Raw genomic sequence first — 20,720 nt, 5'->3', positions numbered from 1 at the left:
TTGGAGGAATGTAGGAAAACTGGACAAAAATATATTGTTTGTGGAGTTGTGAACTGCTCCAACCATTCTGGAGAACAATTTGAAGCTATGCCCAAAGGGATGTCAAATGGTGCATGCCCTTTGATCCAGCAATGTCTCTACTGGGTCTGTGTCTCAAAAAGATCATAAAAAAGGGAAAGGGATACATATGTGCAAAAATGTTCATAGCAGTCCTTTTTGCAGTGGCAAGGAATTGGAAACTGAGTGAATGCCCTTCATTTGGAGAATGGCTGAATAAATTATGGAATTATGTTATGGATTATTATTGTTCTATAAGAAATAATCAGGAGGATGATTTCAGAGACACCTGGAGAGAGTTACATGAACTGATACTAAGTGAAGTGAGTAGAACCCAGAGAACATTATATACAGCAACAAGATTATAAGATGATCAAATCTGATGGACTTGGCTCTTTTCAAAACAATGAGGTGATTCAGGGCAATCCCAATAGACTTGTGATGGAGAGAGCCATCTGGGGACTATATGTGAATCACAACATAGTATTTTCACCTTTTTTGTTTGCTTGTTGTTTTTTTTTTTTTTTTCCTCCCTCCTTTTTGACCTGAATTTTCTTGGGTAGCATGATAAATGTGGAAATAGGTATAGAAGAATTGGACATAGGGGAAGGGAGTTAAGGAGAGAGAAAAATTTGGAACAACAGGTTTTGCAAGGTTGGAAACTAGCTTTGCCATGTATTTTGAAAACAAGTTTTAAATTTTTTTGGCTGAGGCAATTGGGACTAAAGTGACTTGCCTAGGATCACCCAGCTAGGAAGTGTTAAGTGTCTGAGATCACATTTGAACTCAGGTCCTCCTGACTTCAGGGCTAGTGCTCTATCCACTGCGCCACCTAACTGCCCAAGTTTTATTTTTAAAAATGCCACAATGAATATTTTGGCATACACATATGCATATAAGAAAATATACATGTATATAAACAGATATGTGTAATATCTTATTTCTGTATCACTATTTATTAATCTGTATTTCTTAATAATGCATGTGTGTGCTAAATAAACATATACACATATATACATATGGAACCTTTCTGTCTTTGACAAAAACCTCTTTCAGACATATACTTAGCAATGGGATCACTGGGGATCAAAGGGGATGGACATTTTCATCACTTTTTAAACAATCCCAAAATTGTTTCCATAATAGTTGGAGAAATTAACATATGAACCGGTTATTTTAGTGTGCCTGTCTTCCCTCTGCACCTCGAATATGAAGTATCTCCTCCTCCTTATCTCTGTCAATTTGCTAGTAATGAAGTAATTTGTTTCAATTGCAGTAATTCATAAAGATCTTTAAAGTAATAAATTCCATATATTAAGTAATAAATCTATTTTTGAGATGACAAATATTAAGTACTTATGTGGCAGGTAACATGTTAAGAGATATAAAGCAAGGCAAAAACACTCAAGAAATTTAGAATTTAAATGGGTAGGGAATAGGGTGTAATTTAGAATGAACTAAAGATAATCTGAGAGGAAAGGCATTTGAATTAAGAGTAAGATTTTAGCTGAGATATTAAAAAAAGTCAGAGAAGGCAGAAGTCAGAGAAGAAAGAGAAAATATCAAGCATGAGAAAAGAAGGAAAGAACAAGAGAGAGAGGAAAGGAGAAAGAAAAGAAAGAAAGAAGGGGAAGAAAGACAGAAAAGAGAAAGGGAGTAGATGCAAGAGGTGTTTCAAAGATAAAATGGATTAGACTTAACAGATGTGATTGAGCAGGGGTGTGTGTGTGTGTAAAAGAATGAAGAGTCCAGGATGACAAATAGGTTGTGAGCCTGGACAGCTGGGAGAATGGAGATTTCCATGACTATGATAGGGAAGTTTGGAAGAGGAAAAACTTGGGGAGAAAGTTCACTTTTGGAAACGTGTTTAAGATGTTTATGGGACATCCAATCCAATAGGCAGCTGGAAATGCAAGATCAGAAGTTGGGAGAGAAGTAAAGATTGAATTAAAAAACTCTAAGAATCATATGCACAAAAGATGATTGAATCTACAGGAGCTGATGAGATCACAAAGCAAAACAATATAAATGGAAAAGAGTAGAGAGATGAGAGAGTAGACACAACTTGGATGAAGACCCAGCAAGGGAGACTGAGTATTCAGACATGGAGGATAACCAAGAGAAAGCAATGTCATAAAAACAGAGAAGAGAATAGCAAGGACAAGGGAGCAAACAATTTGATTAAGGCATTTCAGAGAAATCAAGAAGGATGAATATTGGAAAAAAGTCCATTATATTTGACAATTAAAAGATCATTGGTAAGATATCACTAAAAAGAGTTTTGATTAAATGATGAGTTAAAGAGTAAGAGGAAAGGAAGTAGAACCCCATGCAGCCACCTTACACAAGGAATTTAGCCATGAAAGCAAGAAAAGATACAGGTTGCTATCTAGATGGGAAGAAAAGATAAAATTAGGAATTTCCTGAGAATTAAAAGACATGGCCTGTTTGTAAGCAGCAGAAAGCAGCTTGCAGAGATGGAGACATTGAGGATAGTGAGAGAATGGTCAATCTGCTGGAGATAAGGAATAGAATCACTTGTGAAAAATGGAGGGGTCTTCTGGCCTCAGATACTTAACACTTCCTGGCGGTGTGATCCTGGGCAAGTCACTTAACCCCAATCACCTTAAAAAAAAAAAAAAAAAAAAAAAGGAGGGCTCTGACTGTTCAAAGAGCAGGACCACCTCTTTCTATGAGACAGGTGTCCAAGACATCAGAGGTGGAAAGTCTGAAATGGCCTCCTTTTTTCAGTCAAATATGAAGATGATTCTAAGCTGAGAGGGCAAAGGGAGCTGAACAAACAGGCTTAAATAGGGATGAAAAGATTAGAAAAGGTTCTGTGGCAAGTGGGATTGTCAAGCAATGCCTGAGGGTAAAAAGTTGTCTTGCCTCTGGGTGAGGTGCTCAATTGAAAACATGTAATATAAATTTTAGTGGATACTAATCAACACAATTTCATGATTTTTCTCTAGTATTGTTGAATAGTATATGACTGTAGGAGTGATGATAATGGGTGTTGGGAATAATTCAAGGCTGGGATTTATCAGAGCCAGAAGGGTGATGGCATAAGGGCTGGTTCAGGAAAGAGTCAAGGTGAATAAGGGAGGAGAATACAGTCAGTGAAGGAGTGATGGGCCAGGGAGGAACTGCAAGTCACAATGAGGTTGAAGAGCAGATTCAAGGTTAAGGCAAGGTAGAAGGTTAGGCAGAATGTGAACAGATTATGATCAGATAATTTCAGATTAATGATAATTTTTTTGATAACAAAAAACTTCCATTCCCATAAAAACAATGTTCTCTGCCTGAACGGAGCTTTCTCCTGCCAGTCTCTTGAATCCTTACCCATCCTTTAAAACTTTAGGGATACAGTAGTTGGGTCAGATTTCAGGTCAGAAGAGTTTGGTTCATATTCTGATTTTGTAATTTATTATCTGTGTGAACCTGAGTAATTCACTTAAAACCCTCTGGGCTTCAGGTTCCTCATTTATAAAATAGATAATGTGACTACATAATCCAACATATACCCTGGTTCTAAATCTATGAACATAATTAAAATGACTTTTCCCACAAAGCCTTTCTTTGTTCTATCTCTAACAATTTTTCCCTTATTCATTCATTAAACTTTTAGCACGTGCAAACCCTGTGTTAGATTAGAAACGACACCATGAACCCTGCCCCTATGAAACTTAGAGTCAATAAGATAACTATAATACACAAATTGCATGAGAAATGCATTAGAATGGAAGCATGAACTAGTATGTGAAGTCCATCACTACCAATCATCAAAACGAGCCATTAGTCATTAAAGGTAAATTTCTGAAATTTAACAAATTTTGGGGTTTGTTTGACTTTTTTTTTTTTTGATTATGCATCAAAATGCAAAATGATGTGTACAAGTAGCGATTACATGGTGCTATTTTTTTTTTTTTTTTTTTTTGCTGAGGCAACTGGGATTGCCCAGGGTCATACAGCTAGGAAGTGTTAAGTATTTGAGGCCACATTTGAACTCAGGTCCTCCTGACTTCAGGGCTGGTGCTCTATCCATTGTGCCTCCCTAGCTGCCCCCATGGTGCTAATTTTTTTTTATTATAACTTTTTATTGACAGAACATATGCCTCAGTAATTTTTTACATTATCCCTTACACTCACTTCTGCTCCGACTTTTCCCTTCCGTCCCATGATGCTAATTTTAAAAACTTAATTAAAGTAATCCAAATAAAATTTATGAAGTAAATTATTATTGCTGATTGTAATAAGGATTTTTAAGGATTCAGAAGACTAAATCAAAACTTAAAAAAATAAGAATTTCAGTCTTTCAAGTTTATGAAACAATTGTAGAGTTCCCAGAGGGAAACTCTGGGTGAGATATAAGACCCTTCAGCCCAGAGGGAACCTGATGACAATGTCTGGTTTGGCTCCCCATCTCCCCTAAGGGCTCTCGGCCTTCCTGAGCAGTCAGGGGTGGTGACAACCTGTTGTGATTGAAGCACAGTGATACCAGGTGGCAAACAACAATAGCAAGTTGTTTATGTGGTCCCACGTGCACAGTATTTACTGGGTGCATGCCCAGTGTTGTTTTTGTTACTTAAGGGTATAAAAAGGGGAAAGTCAAGGCAGCTAGGTGGCACAGTGGATAGATCACCAGCCCTGAAGTCAGGAGGACCCGAGTTCAAATCTGGTCTCAGACACTTAATACTTCCAGGCTGTGTGACCCTGGGCAAGTCACTTAACCCCAATTGCCTCAACAACAACAACAACAACAAGCTATTTAAAAAAAAAAAAGGGGGGGGGGAGTTCTTGAAATAAACTGACTCCATTTTCCCACCATCCTCAGGAATCCTGCCTCATCACTTCTCCATTAAGACAGTATATTTTAATCACCCGGGTGGGGGGCTCTAGAAAGCAGGACACAACAAACAATGACCACCTTTATTGATTAGTATAAATGATTAGAAACTTTACAAAGAAGTCTAATGTTATAAAGGACTAAACCACAGAAGTCTTTTCTGGGAACATAAGACAATTATAATGATGATAAGCAAAGACTAAAAACAATGTATTCTAGATTAATGAGAATTGATATAGGTAGTCTTTAACTAAAGAAAGATTGGCCTTTCATAAGATCGTAAAAAAACTACATTTTCCCATAGAAATTGAAAATTAATTAGATTCCTAGTCTTGCTCAAAGAATTCTACTTAACTCAAAATGTAGGCAAACTTTAGTACTAAAGAGTACTTATTAGCTCAAGTGCTATTACAGAGTCCGATTTTATGAAGTGATTTTTGGTTTATGAATATTTTTTTCAAAAAAATCTTTATGAAGTTGGTAGTACCAGTAGTATTAATACCCTTACTTTACAGATAAGGAAACCAAAGCTTCGGAAAGATATGTGTCCAAGGTCACAGAATTAGGAAGGATAGGACACTTTCTGCCACGGCCTTCCAACTCAGATACCTTGTTCTTTCTAATAAGAAAGTTATAACAAACAGAGGAAGGCTCAAAAGTACTGAAGGTGAACAAAAATTTTCTTAATTTTCTCAATGCTTTTTTCTATATCTAGAAATTTTCTATAAGCTCAAATTCTTTCACATTGTGATATGAGTTTAGTCCTAAAGAGACAGAACAATATATTAAATGGCAATTTGCTTCTATGGTATGTGGACAAAATTGAATTTTTAGAAACTGGAGATTTCTTGCATAATTAACTTAGTAAAATGTAGCCACAAATTTAATCCAGCACACATCAAATTACATTCTTTTAACGATGCAATTTAACTTAACAATTTAACCAAATTGAAAGAGGCAAACTTTTTGACTAGTGTGTTAATTTTAACTATCATACTTGTTAAAATTTTGGAAAAGCCTAAAGAATGTATAAATTTTTTTTTAACTCACTGTAAGTTAGCAAATGTATAAAAACAAAAAAATTGTGAAAATAAAAAAGATCCTGTCCTGAGTTTTTTTTAAGCAGAAAAGGTAACATGGCATAAGGCAGGGGTTCTCGAGGGCCAGATGCAGCAGGTGAGGACGTTTATGTGCCCGCCGGGTTATGGCAAATGGGCTGAGGGGCGGAGACAGAGTGCGAGGTTTTGTTTTTACTATAGTCCGGCCCTCCAACAGTCTGAGGGACCGTGAACTTAGCCCCCTATTTAAAAAGTTTGAGGACCACTGGTATAAGGAGTCAAAAGCTAATCTAGAAGTCAAGGTGATTTGACATATGCTAGTTGACTTCTAGCTCATTCAATCCCCTCTAGTGACTTTAGGAAACTCTAAAACTCTAAATAGAAGAGAAGGGACCCAGCATTGCAGTGGTTTCCTCACATAAAAGTTCCATATGCCAATAAAATCATAGTTTCAAGTCTCTGTCTCTTAAGTTGCTGACAAAATCCAGAAAAGTCTTCTCTATATTTTATGAGCAGGTACTTAAAGCTTTGGCTTTAATCAATTACAAATTTCAGTGTAACCCTGATAATCTCATGTAAAATCCAAAAATCTTAACTTAACAATTGTGACTGACACCACTAAAGACCATTAAAGGTATCACTCACCTGGCATTTTCTTCTTCTGGCCTTTCAACTTCATTTTCATCTGTCAAAAGAAAAACAAACAAACAAAAAAACAAATTGTCAATGAATCTACTCCAAAACTGGCTGCCCAAGTATTAACCTAATCTTTCAAAATTCACAAACAAACAAATACCTAAAACTGATTATTAGATGTTTTACAAGTAGAAAATCAGACCTTATTTCTACATATACTTAAGTTATTTTTAAATGTCTCAAGTGTTGGACTCTCAAATGAAACCTCATCCATCCAAATTTACTTCATGCTATTGATGAATTGTTCTTGTCAAAACAGTCTGACTTAAGTTTCACAAAAACCTAGAACCCGCGGAAGGGAAGCGTGGGAGTGGCTTGTATCACGTTAACTCCACAATACCAAAAACATGACACAGTACCCAGAAGACACATGGGTGGCTACACTTGTTCAAACGTCAAGCATCTGACTGCTCGGATCAAGCAAGCAGCAGCAAAAGCAAGGTTAAATATGCACGTGAAAGTTCAGATGTCAATCACTTGATTGGCAGCTAGATCAGGCAAGAAGCATCAAATAGAAAAAAGCACGTGAAGGTTCAGATGTCAATCACCTGGCTCCTCGATTACGCAAAGACGTCAAATACCAGGTTGAACTCCCTTAGGAAATAGGCGCCTGAAACTTCAAGCGTCACTTGAAGGCGACGTCGGTAGGAGGAGGGAGGACAGACCATTTATTCCACAAGCATTTATTAACTGGCTTCGGATTCCGCGGGGGTAAAACACAAAACTCCCCGAGCTGCTTCTAACACGCGGCGGTAATTAGGGGTGATGAGCCTACTTTACTGGCTCCATCCAGGGCGTTACTATTAAGTCGCTAATGAAAAAAAAAAAAGCCGAAAAAATTAAGAGAGAAAAAATTCGCCCTCCTCCCAACTTCTAGTGTCTGGGACGCACAAAAAGCAGCAGAGCTCGCACGAGCCTCTGGCTCCATCCGGGGTTAGTACTATTAACTCGCTAAAGGAAAATGCCAGAAATGAAGCGTCGGCCTCTGCAACTTGGTCTGTCCGGGAAGCACGGAAGGAGCCGAGCGCACACGAACCCAGGAGGGGGCATGTTGTTTGTAATGGGAAGGGCACGAGCACCAGCCCGGGCCCATGCACAGTGGTGGGGGCATGAAGGAGGGGGCACCCTCCGGGGCGTCCCGGCCCGGCTCGCGGGGGGAGGGGTTGCACGCCCCGGGGAGCGTGAGTCGCGGGCAGCGGAGGAGGAGGAGCTCCCGAGGTTTGGGCGCGTTGCGCTCGGGCCTAGCGTCCCAGCCGGTGCCGCAGGCCGCCTTTCACCCCCAAACCCGCGGGAGGGGAAGGAGAAGAGGCCCGGAGCAAACCGGCGGCGGAGGGGGAGGGGAAGGGAGTGCGTACCGCCATAGAGCCACTCTTCCTCCTCATCCCCGCCGGTGCCGCCGCTCAGCTCCGACACCAGCCGCTCCACCTCCCCGGCCGACATGGCCGCGCAGGCTGCGACCGAGAACAGACGCCGGCACCACCAGTCGGGCCTTCCCCTCTGTCCCACTTCCGAGGGGGGAGCGGGAGAGCGCGAGACGGGGAACCGCACAGGAGCGGACCAAGGCGGCGGTCGTGATGACGAGCCCCCCGGCACAGGTTCGCTCGCGCAAGCGCAGCCTGAACTGAGCGGCACGACTCGCGGACAGCGCGGACAGGTGCGCGTGCGCGCGCCTGCGCGGAGGCGAGGAGGGCGTCCGCCCCGCCCCCGCATGCTCCTAGAGGAGGGTGCTCCTTCCCCCAGCAGCACTTCCTGCCTCTCTGAGCATCCTTCCTCCTTTTACGTCTTTCCCCCCTTTACACGGCCCGGACAACTTTTGAACCTCTCTTACGTGCGCTTCCACTGTTCTTGCCTACTTCGCAGTTAACTTTTTCTCTAGATATTTTCCACCCAAATCTTCAGAAAAACATCCTGTTTTGTAAACGACGAGATCTCTGCTCCAGGGCGTTAACCTTGTCTTTTGGGCACTAAGAACGGTCAATTCAGCAAACTATTCTAGGTTTTTGAGGTGACTTCCCCAGAAAGGTCCTCCCTGCCCCTAAAAGGAAATCAAGACTTTTCTGCTTGCCAACAAATGGGGCACAGAGTACTGATCTGCACACATCGTAAATCAAAAAATGTTTTTTTAAAAGAAGTTCCAATTACTTTTGTTCAGCCCCCTTTACCACCTACCTGCCCAGCTTATTCATAGATGTTATAATCAGTTCAGCAAGGGAAGACATCTCCAAAAGATTCAAGATGGAAAATGCTCTCTACTTCCAGAGAGAGGGAAATGATGCAGATTCAAGCATTTTTTTAATTTTAGTTTTCTCACTTTTTTATTGCAGTTTGACTAATATGAAAATGTTTTGCATGATTTCACATATATAATTGATATTATTTGCCTTTTCATGACGTGGGGGAGGGGCAAATTAAAAAAAAACAACGTTAAATTTTTTCATATACACAAAGAAAAGAGTTTGCTTTAAGATCATTTGGCCCCCGACCCCGACCTTTTAATCATTTAAAACATTTCCTTGCTTTAAGAAGTAATGCAGCTTAATTGATAGATTTTTAGACTTGCATTCTGAAGGCTAAATCCTACCGGTCTTGTTAGTTCTTTTTCTGCAGGCAACTCTCAATCAGAGCCTCAGTTTAGCTATCTGTAAATGCATAATCATGCTTTCATTATCTCAGAATTTTTAGAAAGAAGGAAAACCTGAAACATGAGCCATTAGTAGAATTGCAGAATGTTAGAACTGGAAAGCGTGTCTAGATCATTCACACACATGAATTGCAGAGGAGCAAACTCGGTGCTAAAAAGATAAAATCATTTACTTGCGTGGTAAGTAAAATGGGATTTGAATTTCAGTCTTATGACTCCAAGACTAGGTTTTTCCCTCCCACTTTAAGGTTCCCCCTTTTCCTTTCTTTTCATGAGAACAGCTCCAAATCCCATTTCCAATCATGTTCTCTTGTGTTATACCCTAACAGCACATTTTACTCTACTATGCTTTGCTTTCCTTTTTCAGTTGCTGTTTATTGTTCATTCTTACTGGTTTTATCTGCTTCATACAATTAAGCCTATAAAATATATAGGAAATAAATATATTGCACAGTGACTAGCATGGAAATGAATGCTTAGCCAATATTTTACTGTTTGATAATGAGAGAATCAGTGACTTGTAAATCCAGGTGTACGCAAGCACAAAGCAAAATCAAGTTTAGTGTGATGGATGAGAAAACATTCAGGAGATTGAGTTCTAATCTCGGCTCCACCACCTATTGGTGCTAAATAGACAAAGTTCCCACCTTACTTTTTGTTTTGCTTTAAGTAAAAGAAAATGCCTAACAGGGTGGAGCAATTGAAAATAGTAATTTAACCCAGTAGAGTCCTGGGCCTGGAATTATGAAGACCAGGATTCAAATGTGGCCTCAGATATACTAGCTATGTGACTCTGGACATACCACTGCACCCTGCTTGCCTCAATTTCCTTATCTGTAAAATGAACTGGGGAAGGAAATGGCAGACTACTGCAGTGTATGGACCAAGAAAACTCCAAATAGGTTAACAATGAGTTGAGAAAAACCCAGATGAGATCATGAAGAAATGGACATTGAATGACTATAACAATATAACCAGGCCTTCTTGTTGCTAGTTATCCTTTTCTAAGGTAAATGTCAGATAAAATAGCTTTATTTAATGAGACTTCAAATCTTTTGCAAACTATGATGTGCTACACAATATTGCACAAATGGATTGTATTATCAAATGGGGTGAGGGAAAATTACGAATTTTATAATTAACAAGATGTATGTAATTAATATACTGATAATTTAGATTTCCCAGATCTGCCTCTTCTGGTCTTGGAATCAGAATCTTTCAGTGCAGCTTGAAATGATCAATCAATTCTTGACAGTGTTCTCCTGTATATGTTAAGTGAAGTGAGTCAAAGATTGTAGAACCTGTTCTCCTTACAAAACTGTGGTCCCATTCCCCACCAAGTAACAATCCCCCGATTTGAAACAATCACTAATAAGTTGTTTCCACGGGATTGGAGAACACTCATGTTGTCCTGAATTTGTGGGCCTGTCATGGGAATGCACTGAACCCCTAAAACTGATTGTATCATAATCTACCTTTCCCCTCTCTTCCCATTTATAATTTGTGAATAAAATCTCTTCCTTTTCTGCAGCAGGAAGAGGTCTTCTGAATAGGAGAATTTCCTATTTACAAACTGCATTCCTCACTCTGAAAGTGATTAAATCTCTAAAACTTGTCTCTTGCTTTGTGCAACTCCAGCTATCTAGAGTTTAGAGACCAAGATAGCAAAGTTTGGTTAATATATCAGCATACCTGGTTCTTAGGCTAATGACAAATCAAATTCAAAATACTGTTTTAGGGTTATTGGATTTTTTCAATCTTTTTATTTTCTTCATGTTGTAAAAGGTTGTTGTTGTTTTTTTTTTTTTTTGCTTTTTAAAAAATAAGTAAAAATCATATTATTTGTTTTAAGTACTCATGCTTAACTTAATGTTAGCTTTCAATCATTATGTACAACTTTATTATTGGTAATATTGACTTATTGCATTAAAGTCTAGAAAGCACTTTGCTCACAACAATTCCATGATGAACTTGATGCCCATTTTGCTCATAGATGAGCAAATTTAAGTTAGGAGATTCACTGCCTCACACTGCTATCTCTTTTTAATTTTGTTTGTAAAAAAGTGTCACCTCAAAATAGTTTTTTCTTAAAAATGTTCTTTGAAAATGCTATTCATCATGTATACATAGATTGTATTTAACGTATACTTTAACATATTTAACATATTGGTCAACCTGCCATCTGAGGGAAGGGGTGGGGGGAAGGAGGGGAAAAATTGGAACAAAAGGTTTGGCAATTGTCAATGCTGTAAAATTACAAGCATATATCTTGTAAATAAAAAGTTATTTAAAAAAAAAAGAAATGAACAACTAAGAAAGGAAAAAAAAATACCGAATATCATCTGTGAAATTAATGTGAAAATTGTGCTCCAGATAATTGAGATCATATTTGTGAATTCACTGATTCTGTCTTCCAAAACAGGGGAGCACCTTGTCTGTGATTCTAGCCTTAGAGAATGACCTAAACTCTGTAACACCCTGAACACACCAGTTTAGAAGTACAGTCAACAGATTAAAATATGATTGGAAAATATTTAAGAAAATAAAAAATACAATAAAAAAAAAAAGAAAGCTATCCACATACAGAGAACGAACTATGGAATCTAAATGAATATTGAAGCATAATCTTTTAACTTTGTTTTTTTCTGTTCTCATGGTTTTCCCCTTTTCTTCTGAGTTTTCTTTTACAACATGACTAATGTGTTGAAGTAGGCTTAACATAGTTATACATGTATAGCTAATATTGAATTGCTTGCTGTCTTAGGGAAAAGGAAGGGCCAGAGGAAAGAAAATTTGGAAAACAAAATCTTGTAAAGATGAATGTTGAAAACTGTTTTTACATGTAATTGGAAAAAATAAAATACTAAGTGGGGGAAAATAAAATTATTTACAATTCCTCAAAAAATTTGAAAAATTCTCAGCTTCAAGCATTAAATTTGTAAAAGGAAAATACTTGGCTAACTACTTAATAAATAAATAGCAAATGCGACAACAGATGTCAGAACACTTTAAAAAGCTATTTTTTCTTTTATGTGCAAATATTGTTAATTGAAGTATATTTTTTATTGTGTCTGTTTTTCATTTTCCTTTGAACCAAATAAATACATAATTGTATTAGACTTCTTCCATGACCTCTTAAAATCTTTATTCTCCAGTTCTTTCCCAGACCAGAATGCTTGTATATTGGTTACATTCTCCTCCCATGCCCACCAGGATCTTTGTGAATCAGACGACTTCTATATTTTCTTTCTTTGAATTCCCACATGCTATGACCTATCTTGCCTTGCCAAACTCCTTGAATTAATCTTTCATCCTTCAATCCTATTCACATACTTTGGAAGAGAGCTGGAGAAAATGCAAAACCATGCTGACTTGGGTCCAAAATAAATTTATTTACATAATCTCATCTTGATCCTCAATGGAGCTTGCAAGGAAACCTTTCTTTACTTGGTTAGACCGCTCATTTCAGTAGTTTTTCCAAATCTTTTCATCCCTCTTCCAAAACCATACTCCCTTCCCCCAGTCTCTCAAGTGCAGAGTTCCAGCCTACAAGCAGTCATATCTCATCTAAAGGTATCTTCACTGGATTCTTCCTTTGCCTCTACCCGCATCCTACATCTCTCATTCGCGGCTAAACACCTTTAGTCGCAGGTTCTTCTTAATTTTCTGCTGTTTGGTTGGTTGGTTATAGTCCTTAGTTCTCAAAGAGGGCCAGAAGGACATCACTGTTAGAGTCAAGTCACAGGGTCTGCGTGTGGCGGACCTGACCAGTCCGCGCTCGGAAAGCTCTGCCACAGCTCAGGCACAAGCGGTCCCTCTGACCTTGGGGTGGATTCTCTAAGGTTGCACATCCCGTGTTCTGAATACTTGTTTTGCTTTGCTCTTGGAGCACAGCCTCTTCTCCGGTGAGGGCGCACCTCGCTGGGTGGTTCTGCACCAGTGTCTCCTGTGGTACAATTAATTCTTGAGCAGTCATTTTATTGAAGCGATTATTTCTGTGCAGAGGATTCTCAGGTTAATTTTTTAGCTGTGCTCTCTCGCCTGACTTGCAGCCTATTATTTCCAGTTGTCTTTTGGACATCTCAAATTAGATATCCCATAGATTCCTTAAACTTATGTCCAAAACTCAATTTATCTTTTCCTTCAAATCCTCCACCTTCAGAACTTCCTTATTACTTCCAGTCGTGGAGTCTTACAACTGAAGTGGTCTTCCTTGATTCCTTACTTTCGCTCACTTCCTTCAGGGGTCCTCAAGCTTTTTAAATAGGGGGAGAGTTTCCGGGCTTCTCCGCATGCTAAGGAAGTATCCCAGCATTGGTGGGCTGTGATAAGCGATTTTTGTGAATGAATGAATGAATGAATGAATGAATGAATGAATGAATGAATGAAAATGCAAGTATTAAGTGTCTACTGTGTGCTTGGGATACAAATACGGGGGAAAAAAGTGTTCTGGTTCGGAAGACGGGGAGAGAACGAGAGGGGAGGCCTCGTGGAGGAGAGGAGGAATGGGTGAATGCGAGCGTTAATGAAAGAAAGCTGCATCTGTTCCGGCTTGCAGCGAGCGTCTGGGGACACAAACTGGAGGAGAGGTCGGCACTCGCAGGGAGCTCTCATTGAAATGGACTTGAACTAAGGGGGGCTGCAAGCTGGAAGCGGGAAGGAAAAGCAAGGGGTCTCGGATTGCTTTTTATTGTTTTTTTCCATTCCGTCAAAAACAATGTGCCCAGGTAACTCGCCCCTTCCAGACGCCCGGCTTTTCCGAACGCAGCCGCCGGGTGCGCACAGCCTCCTCGGCTCTCCAGTCCCGGGGAGAAGCCGGGCAGACACACCCACTGTTTCCTCCCCGTCGCTCCCAAGATCCGCCAATTGCCGCGCAGCTTGGCTTTTACGTCATCACCCGGCGCCCGTAATTGACGCGTCAGAGAGCGTACCACGTGTACTGTGTTGACTGTCACCTCCTCCCCGGGGCTGTAGTTCCTGGAGCCGGGGAATCCGGGGCGATCGCGCCGGCCCGAAGCCGAGTCCCCGCCGCGATGAGCGCCCCGGGTGTGCAGTCCTTCTCCCAGCAGGCCTGGGAGCAGGTGCTGGCCAAGGCCAAGAGGGCCGTGGTCTACCTGGACGCCGCCTGCGCCGAGAGCCTGCACTGGAGCTGCGGCTCGGAGCGGCTGCTGGCCGCCGTGGGCGGCCCCGCGTGGGACGTGCGCGAGTTCGGGCCGCGGGCGGCCGGCGGGGGGCCCGGGCAGCCCAAAGCCTTGTTCGTGCTGAGCTGCCTGCTCAAGGGCCGCACGGTGGAGACGCTGCGGGAGCTCGTGAGCCGCAGCCGCTTCCAGTACTGCGTGGTGGTCACGGCCGTGGGCCACCCCGCGCACCTGACCGCCAGCCACCTGCCGGCCGGGGCCGTGGCCGAGCTGGAGGGCCAGCGGCCGGTGTTCGAGCAGCTGGAGGAGCAGCTCTGTGAGTGGATGGGCAACATGAACTTCACGGCCGAGGTGCTGCACGTCCCCCTGCTGCTCGCGCCCCTGGCGCCGCACCTGGCCGTGACCCCGGCCTTCGCCTCGCTCTTCCCGCTGCTGCCGCGGGACCTGAGGCTCCTCAACAGCGCCCGGCCCGAGCGCAGGAGGCCCGCCAGCCTGGCCGAGCTGGACGCCGGCAGCCTGAGCCCCGAGCTGCAGCTGCGCGTCCGCTGCCTGGTGTCCGGCCTCAGCGCCTTCTGCGAGCACCTCGGCGTCCGCGAGGAGTGCTTCTCCGTGGGCAGCCTCAGCCGCGTGCTGGCCGCAGACCTGGCCGCCTACGCGCCCGCCAAGAGCCGCCGCAAGGCGGCCGCGGCCCGCGCCTCGCTGCTCTTCGTGGACCGGACCCTGGATCTCACAGGTGGGTGGCGCGTCCGGCGCGCGGTGCGGCCCCCGCCGGAGGCTTCGGACCGAGGAGGGAGCGGGGCCGGGCAGGGAGACGCCCTCCGCCGCCCGGAACCTCCGGGAAAAGGGACTTTTATCTCTGCCCTACTCGGAGAAGGCTGGCCGGGGCGGTGGGCGGCGGCTCTCGGCCGACAAATCCCCTGGAAAACAGGCACTTTGAGGGAAAAACGGTAAAATGTCGTTAGCTTAATCCGTTATCTTGGGATTGAATGTTAAAGACAAACTGCCGCGTGGAGATGAGAAGCCATAGAAAGCCTTACGCTAATTAGCAAATGAGCATCTGTTCCACAGTTGTGTAATTTACTTATAATTTAATCATGGACCAAAACGAAGTCATTTGTCCGTCCAGGGGTCCTCAAATAGGGGCCAGTTCCCTGTCCCTCAGACTGGGGGAGGGCCGGACGGTAGTAAACTCCGCCCCTCAGCCCATTGGCCGTAACCCGGCGGGCCGCTTAAACGTTATCCGCGGCCGCATCTGGCGGCGGGTGTAGTGTGGGAACCCCTGGAATAAGCGGAGGAACTTCCGACGTTTTCTTCTCCGTTACATTCAGAGTAGCAATAACGTATTCCAAATCAGACCGCTAGGTACAAAACAGACTCCAGTTAAATGGGTTCCAATTAGCCCAGAAACCTGTGATTAGCATTTCCTGGACCGATTCGGAAATACTAGTCTATGCAAATTTAGATTTTCGTTTCACTGATAAGAAATTGTCATATTGTATCCCGCTGTTAACTCAGACGGCTGCAGAGGATCACTTGGGGCCTAGTCCATCTTCCTCCCACTTTGTCATAAGTAACACTTTTTCTTAAGATGGTAGTCTTGGGAGAAAACGTTTGTCCGGCATATTTAACCTGTCCGTGAAAGATCTGTGAAAATGATTTTTACAACTTTCCACAAGCAAAAACGTGTGATTTAATTTACTTCGTTGTTAAATTGATCACTCATGTCCTCTTTTTGTCCTTTACAGTTAGATAAACAGTCATCTCCTGGCAGTTGGGTTTTTCTGCGTTTTATATCTGGAAAGACAGGTACAGCTGTTTCCTAGTGGGAGCACTATCTGCCTTATATCTCCTAGGCTTGTGCCTGTGATTTGCAAATGTCAGAGAGCTTTATTCCTGTCCTGTAGGATCTCACAATGAAAAAGAGACCCCAGGGATACAGAAAGCCAAACTATGAAGAAGAGGGTTAGCTGTATACAGATTGCCAGTTAGGTGTACATTTGAATGTATGTAATGAATACACTAGCTTTCCTCCTCAAAATGCAGATCTTTGGGGGATACTATCTTGAATCAATCAAACAGCAGATAATTATGAGTAGTCTGTTGTATCCTGTGCCTGGGAGGTTCGAAAACAAAAACTAAAAGAATTCTAGAAGAAAAGAAAAGGAACAGATCTAAATTAAATACAAGAAGGTAAATGTTGCAGGAATATTGGGACTACTCTTGCTGAGAAAATACAGTGCTACTGCTTAAAAGAGTTTCACAGTGCTTAAGTAGTCCGAGTAGAAGAGAAGCAACTTACCCAGGAGGAAACTTAGAAGAGATACAGGGGCCACATGATGTAGACTCTTCCTTAAAGTGCCACAAGATATTTGGGTTCTCAAACTAAGGCCCACGGGCCATATGTGGCCGGACGGGTTATGGCAGATGGGCTGAGGGGCGGAGACAGAGTGTGAGCTTTTGTTTTTACTCTAGTCTGGCCTTCCGACAGTCTGAGGGACAGTGAACTGGCCCCTACTTAAAAAGTTTGAGGACCCCTGATAAACTCTTCCCTAAAAGAAATCACTACTATCTAGGTCTTCTGTTCTGCATTATGAGTTGCCTCTTACAAGGACCCCGTGTGTTAGTGGAAGAATGTGATTTAGGTTTGTGAGTCAACTATTCACATTTTGGTCCTTGCTGCTTTTCATTTCTATTAAATACTATGATGCTGCTTGCTTTTTGCGTTATCATTTTAGGCAAATGTTTCATGTTTAAGAGTCAATGGTGTCGTGGCCATTTTTATATAAATGGGAAGTACCCTGGTCAGGGCTCAGGAGGTACAGTGGTCATACTTATGACCAATTCCTTATACTGAAGAAGTGCTCCATTTCTCATACTCGCTGGTGGGAGTACAACTGGAGTGAATGAGCCAGCTCAGAAAGATAGAAAGGGGATGCAGCTGTTATGTCACTAGCCAGTCTTCAGTGCCTTGATTCCATATCCATGCTACACCAGTTGGAGAACAACAGTGTCATATTCTACCCTTGTCAGACTACATCTGGAGTTTTTTTTTTTTTTTTTTTTTTGTTTTTTTTAACAAAAGTATACAAAAGTCCATAATTTAAAAAAAAAAAAAAAGTCCTGAGGATAATACTTCAGAAAGATCCATTCAGTTTTCTAGTGCCTCCTTTCTCAACCTTGAAAAACTGTGATTTTGTTTTACTGATGTAACCATCAATCTTTTGGCACTGTGTGAGCTTTCTTCTTGTATGTTAAATATGGTAAATCCTCATAATTATAGTTAGCTTTAGGGATTGGGAATAAGTAAAAGTAATTCAAATATGATGATTTTTGATCCTACCTGATGGAGAACATGTTGAATTGAGTTTAGTTCTCAAATAGTTCTTTCCTTGTCAGATGATGTCTGTTGCACCTAGTGATTATACACTTTAGTTCCATTTAGAGAAGTCAGATAATATGTTGGTCCATTCTTTTGTGGAGATCTTGCAGAAAAGTTTCATCACGATTCTGTGTCAGTAAACTGACATCTGGTATATTGGTCTATATCACATTTCATTTGGGTGAATATGAAAATTGTCAAAACAATTTATGAACTTTATTGTTCATTTATTTATTTAAATCGATCGGAGTTCATTCTGTAATGATATAGATTACTACCAATATCTGCAAGCTCTTTCATTCCGTGATATTTTTGTTCATATTCTCCTGCAAATTCAATGATTTCAATCATGTTACTTTATATATTTGTTGACATTTCATAATTACCAATGTATTCCACGAACTGTTATCTCATACCTATCTGACTTGCATTCTGTTCTGTTCCTACATCTTTCTCATGACATCCTTTATACAATTTTTCTTGTGCAGTTAATTCCATCATAATGTATTTTAGCCTACTTCTGCTCACTATGCATCTTCTTTGTTGGGTGGCTGTCCACTTTAGTTCAATGTTTTTTACAAGTAAGGATTTAATGATGTTTCATTTATTTAAATTCTTCTCAACCGGTGGTATTATGTGATCTGTAAACATGTGTTATTAGCAACAATATTACTGTTAAAAAAAAAAAAAAGTATGACCAGTGACTTTTATTTGTAATTTTGGTGTGTCATCTTTTTGTGGTCATCTACTCCAAAGCATCAATCTTTCTTTAGAGCTCTTAGGCCCTTTGTGTCTTTCTTAATTAGTAATTATAATTAGTAAGTTCATTTGTTCACTTTGTTCAACATTTTGAACACAAATAAAGTTTAGTTTTCATAAGATGGGACTAGCAGCTCCTGCTTGTGCCTTTGCGACTTTCAGAGTAGATTTTTGTTCTACATGGAGACCACCGGGAACTTCTGTTGCTGAAGACCTTGGACCAGCTGCTTCAACTATTGTTGCACAGAGCATTTAATAGTTGCATTCATAGGTAGCTTTGCCTGCTGATTGGCTTCCAAGAATAATTTAGAGGTTAGATTTGATTTATATAACTTGGACCTTGGTTTCCTTTCCTTTTTCCCTCTAACATTTGACATCAGTCAGGAGGTTTCACCTTAAAATTCTACAATTTGGGGAGAACTCAGAATTGATTTTTCCTTTATTGGTTTGACCCTTCTAGATTTAAGAAGAATGAAAACCTTTTTCTTGGATTAAATCCAGCAGACTAAGGAATAACCCTTAAAAGACAGAGGGAATGTTGATATTGTGGAGGGATTAAGTATCTGCATAAGCAGTTCCATCCACCATTGCAAAGCTCAGAAACTCAGAATGGGTATTGGACTCCCTATGATTTCAGTGGCCAAAACAAACACTTATTTTTTTAAACTTCCAACTACAACTGCAACAGATTTAAGCACTTTCCTCCCTCTATTTTGAAGTGTTGTGTTTGAGGTAATGTGGAGTAGTAAAGAGAATACTTGACATATATATATATATAAGAAAACCTGAATTCAAATCTTCTCTCAAACACTTACTAGTTCTGTGATCCTGGGTAAGTCACTTCCCCTAAAACTCAATTTCCTGACCTAATAAGTCATTATAAGAGCATCTTCCTCATAGAGTTATTGTGAGGATCAAATAAATAAATATATGCATTGTTTTGCAAACCTTTAAATACAATATAAATGTGAGCTATTATTTTTACTATCTAAAGTAATCCCAAATTGGCGATCCATTTGATAAAAATAAGCAGCTATGGTTTTTAGTACTTGATGCATTTAAAACAAAGTTTACTATCCTAAGCATTATAATACCATGACTATAAAAATCACAAGCCTAACTGGCTGTCAGCAGAATCTTAAAAAGCTTTCCTACATATTCACTCTCATTGTAAGAAGCAAGACTTAGGCAAAATTAACAAGATTATCAGTTACTATATCTCCTCATATGTTTATGAAATTTTTTTTAGGTAGCTTTTTTTGGTTATTGGTCATTTCCTGATTTGCCACTCCGTATCATAGTACAGACCTCTTTGTAACAAATAGTACATGCAATGTTCTATGACTCTAATCCCTCACCTCAGCTCAGTGGGAGCACCTGTCTTTTCAGCCTATGGTGAATATGTTTGCATATATGAGACCTTTCTTCTGGTTTTTACTTTCTTTGTGTTATATGCCCAGAGATGGCAACATGGGGTCAGTGAGTATGGATAGTGTATACTCACTTTTCATAAGGAATCCCACCTTGTTTCTTCAGAATAGTTGGACAAATTCCCAGCTTCATTAACAATGTATCCGCCTTTTCACAATCCCTCTAATATTTGCTAGTATCATCTTTGCCAATTTATGTATGAGGTAAATTGTTTTGATTTGTATTTCTTAGTAGTGACTGCATTTTTTTTTCATGTGTTTGTTAATTTATGTATAAGACTGTTCATATTCCTTATCTACCTATCTCTTTTTGAAGAATGGATCTTATTGGATATATCTTCGATAGCAAGTTATACAAGTTCCCAAGTTATACAACACGAGAATCATCCAGGACTCCCCAATATCCAGTCATTTACCAAATCTTGTCAATTCCATCTTTTGTTTCCAATTCTGTTGCCTTTTGTATCTACATCCTATTCTCTCTAAAACTATAGTCCAGGCTTATTTTATCTCTTATATCAGCTATTATAAAAGCCTTAACTAGTCTGCTATATCCATTTCTTCTCTTTTTCCAATACATCCGTACACTTGATAGCAAAACTGGTATTCCAGAAGTATTGAAGATTGACCATGTCACTCCCCTCTCACCTTTTATTTTCCTCTTTATAAGTTCATTTGCTTGAGTCTTGTTTTTCTTTGTCTTGTCCAAGACCTCA

General features: G+C 40.8%; 2 protein-coding genes across 15 annotated transcripts in view; one reads left to right on the top strand and one right to left on the bottom strand.

Annotated features, from left to right (window-relative positions):
* FIP1L1 (factor interacting with PAPOLA and CPSF1) overlaps window positions 1–8,374 on the bottom strand; it is a 79,969-nt gene extending 71,595 nt beyond the window's left edge. For 6 of the 13 annotated variants that reach the window (XM_074276405.1, XM_074276417.1, XM_074276406.1 and 3 more), the window contains exons 1-2: window positions 8,013–8,374; window positions 6,607–6,646 (exon numbers count right to left, since the gene is read on the bottom strand). In XM_074276405.1, the coding sequence (XP_074132506.1) occupies window positions 6,607–6,646; window positions 8,013–8,367 (395 nt within the window). In that variant the 5' untranslated portion in view covers window positions 8,368–8,374. Of the gene's footprint in view, window positions 1–6,606; window positions 6,647–7,016; window positions 7,106–8,012 lie in introns of those variants that run through there. The other 7 variants (XM_074276407.1, XM_074276408.1, XM_074276416.1 and 4 more) reach the window with 3 other exon arrangements.
* A 4,304-nt stretch (window positions 8,375–12,678) lies between these two features.
* SCFD2 (sec1 family domain containing 2) overlaps window positions 12,679–20,720 on the top strand; it is a 389,381-nt gene continuing 381,339 nt past the window's right edge. For both annotated transcript variants that reach the window (XR_012483637.1, XM_074276401.1), the window contains exon 1: window positions 12,679–15,169. Coding sequence is in view for 1 of the 2 variants with exons in the window: in XM_074276401.1 (XP_074132502.1) it covers window positions 14,332–15,169 (838 nt within the window). In the remaining variant the exon portion in view is untranslated. The remainder of the gene's footprint in view (window positions 15,170–20,720) is intronic.

This window comes from Sminthopsis crassicaudata, chromosome 6 (genome assembly GCF_048593235.1).
Source record: "Sminthopsis crassicaudata isolate SCR6 chromosome 6, ASM4859323v1, whole genome shotgun sequence".
In the NCBI taxonomy this organism is placed as follows: domain Eukaryota; kingdom Metazoa; phylum Chordata; class Mammalia; order Dasyuromorphia; family Dasyuridae; genus Sminthopsis; species Sminthopsis crassicaudata.
The sequence above is the reverse complement of the archived record's forward strand: the minus strand, read 5'-3'. Positions and strand labels throughout refer to the sequence as shown.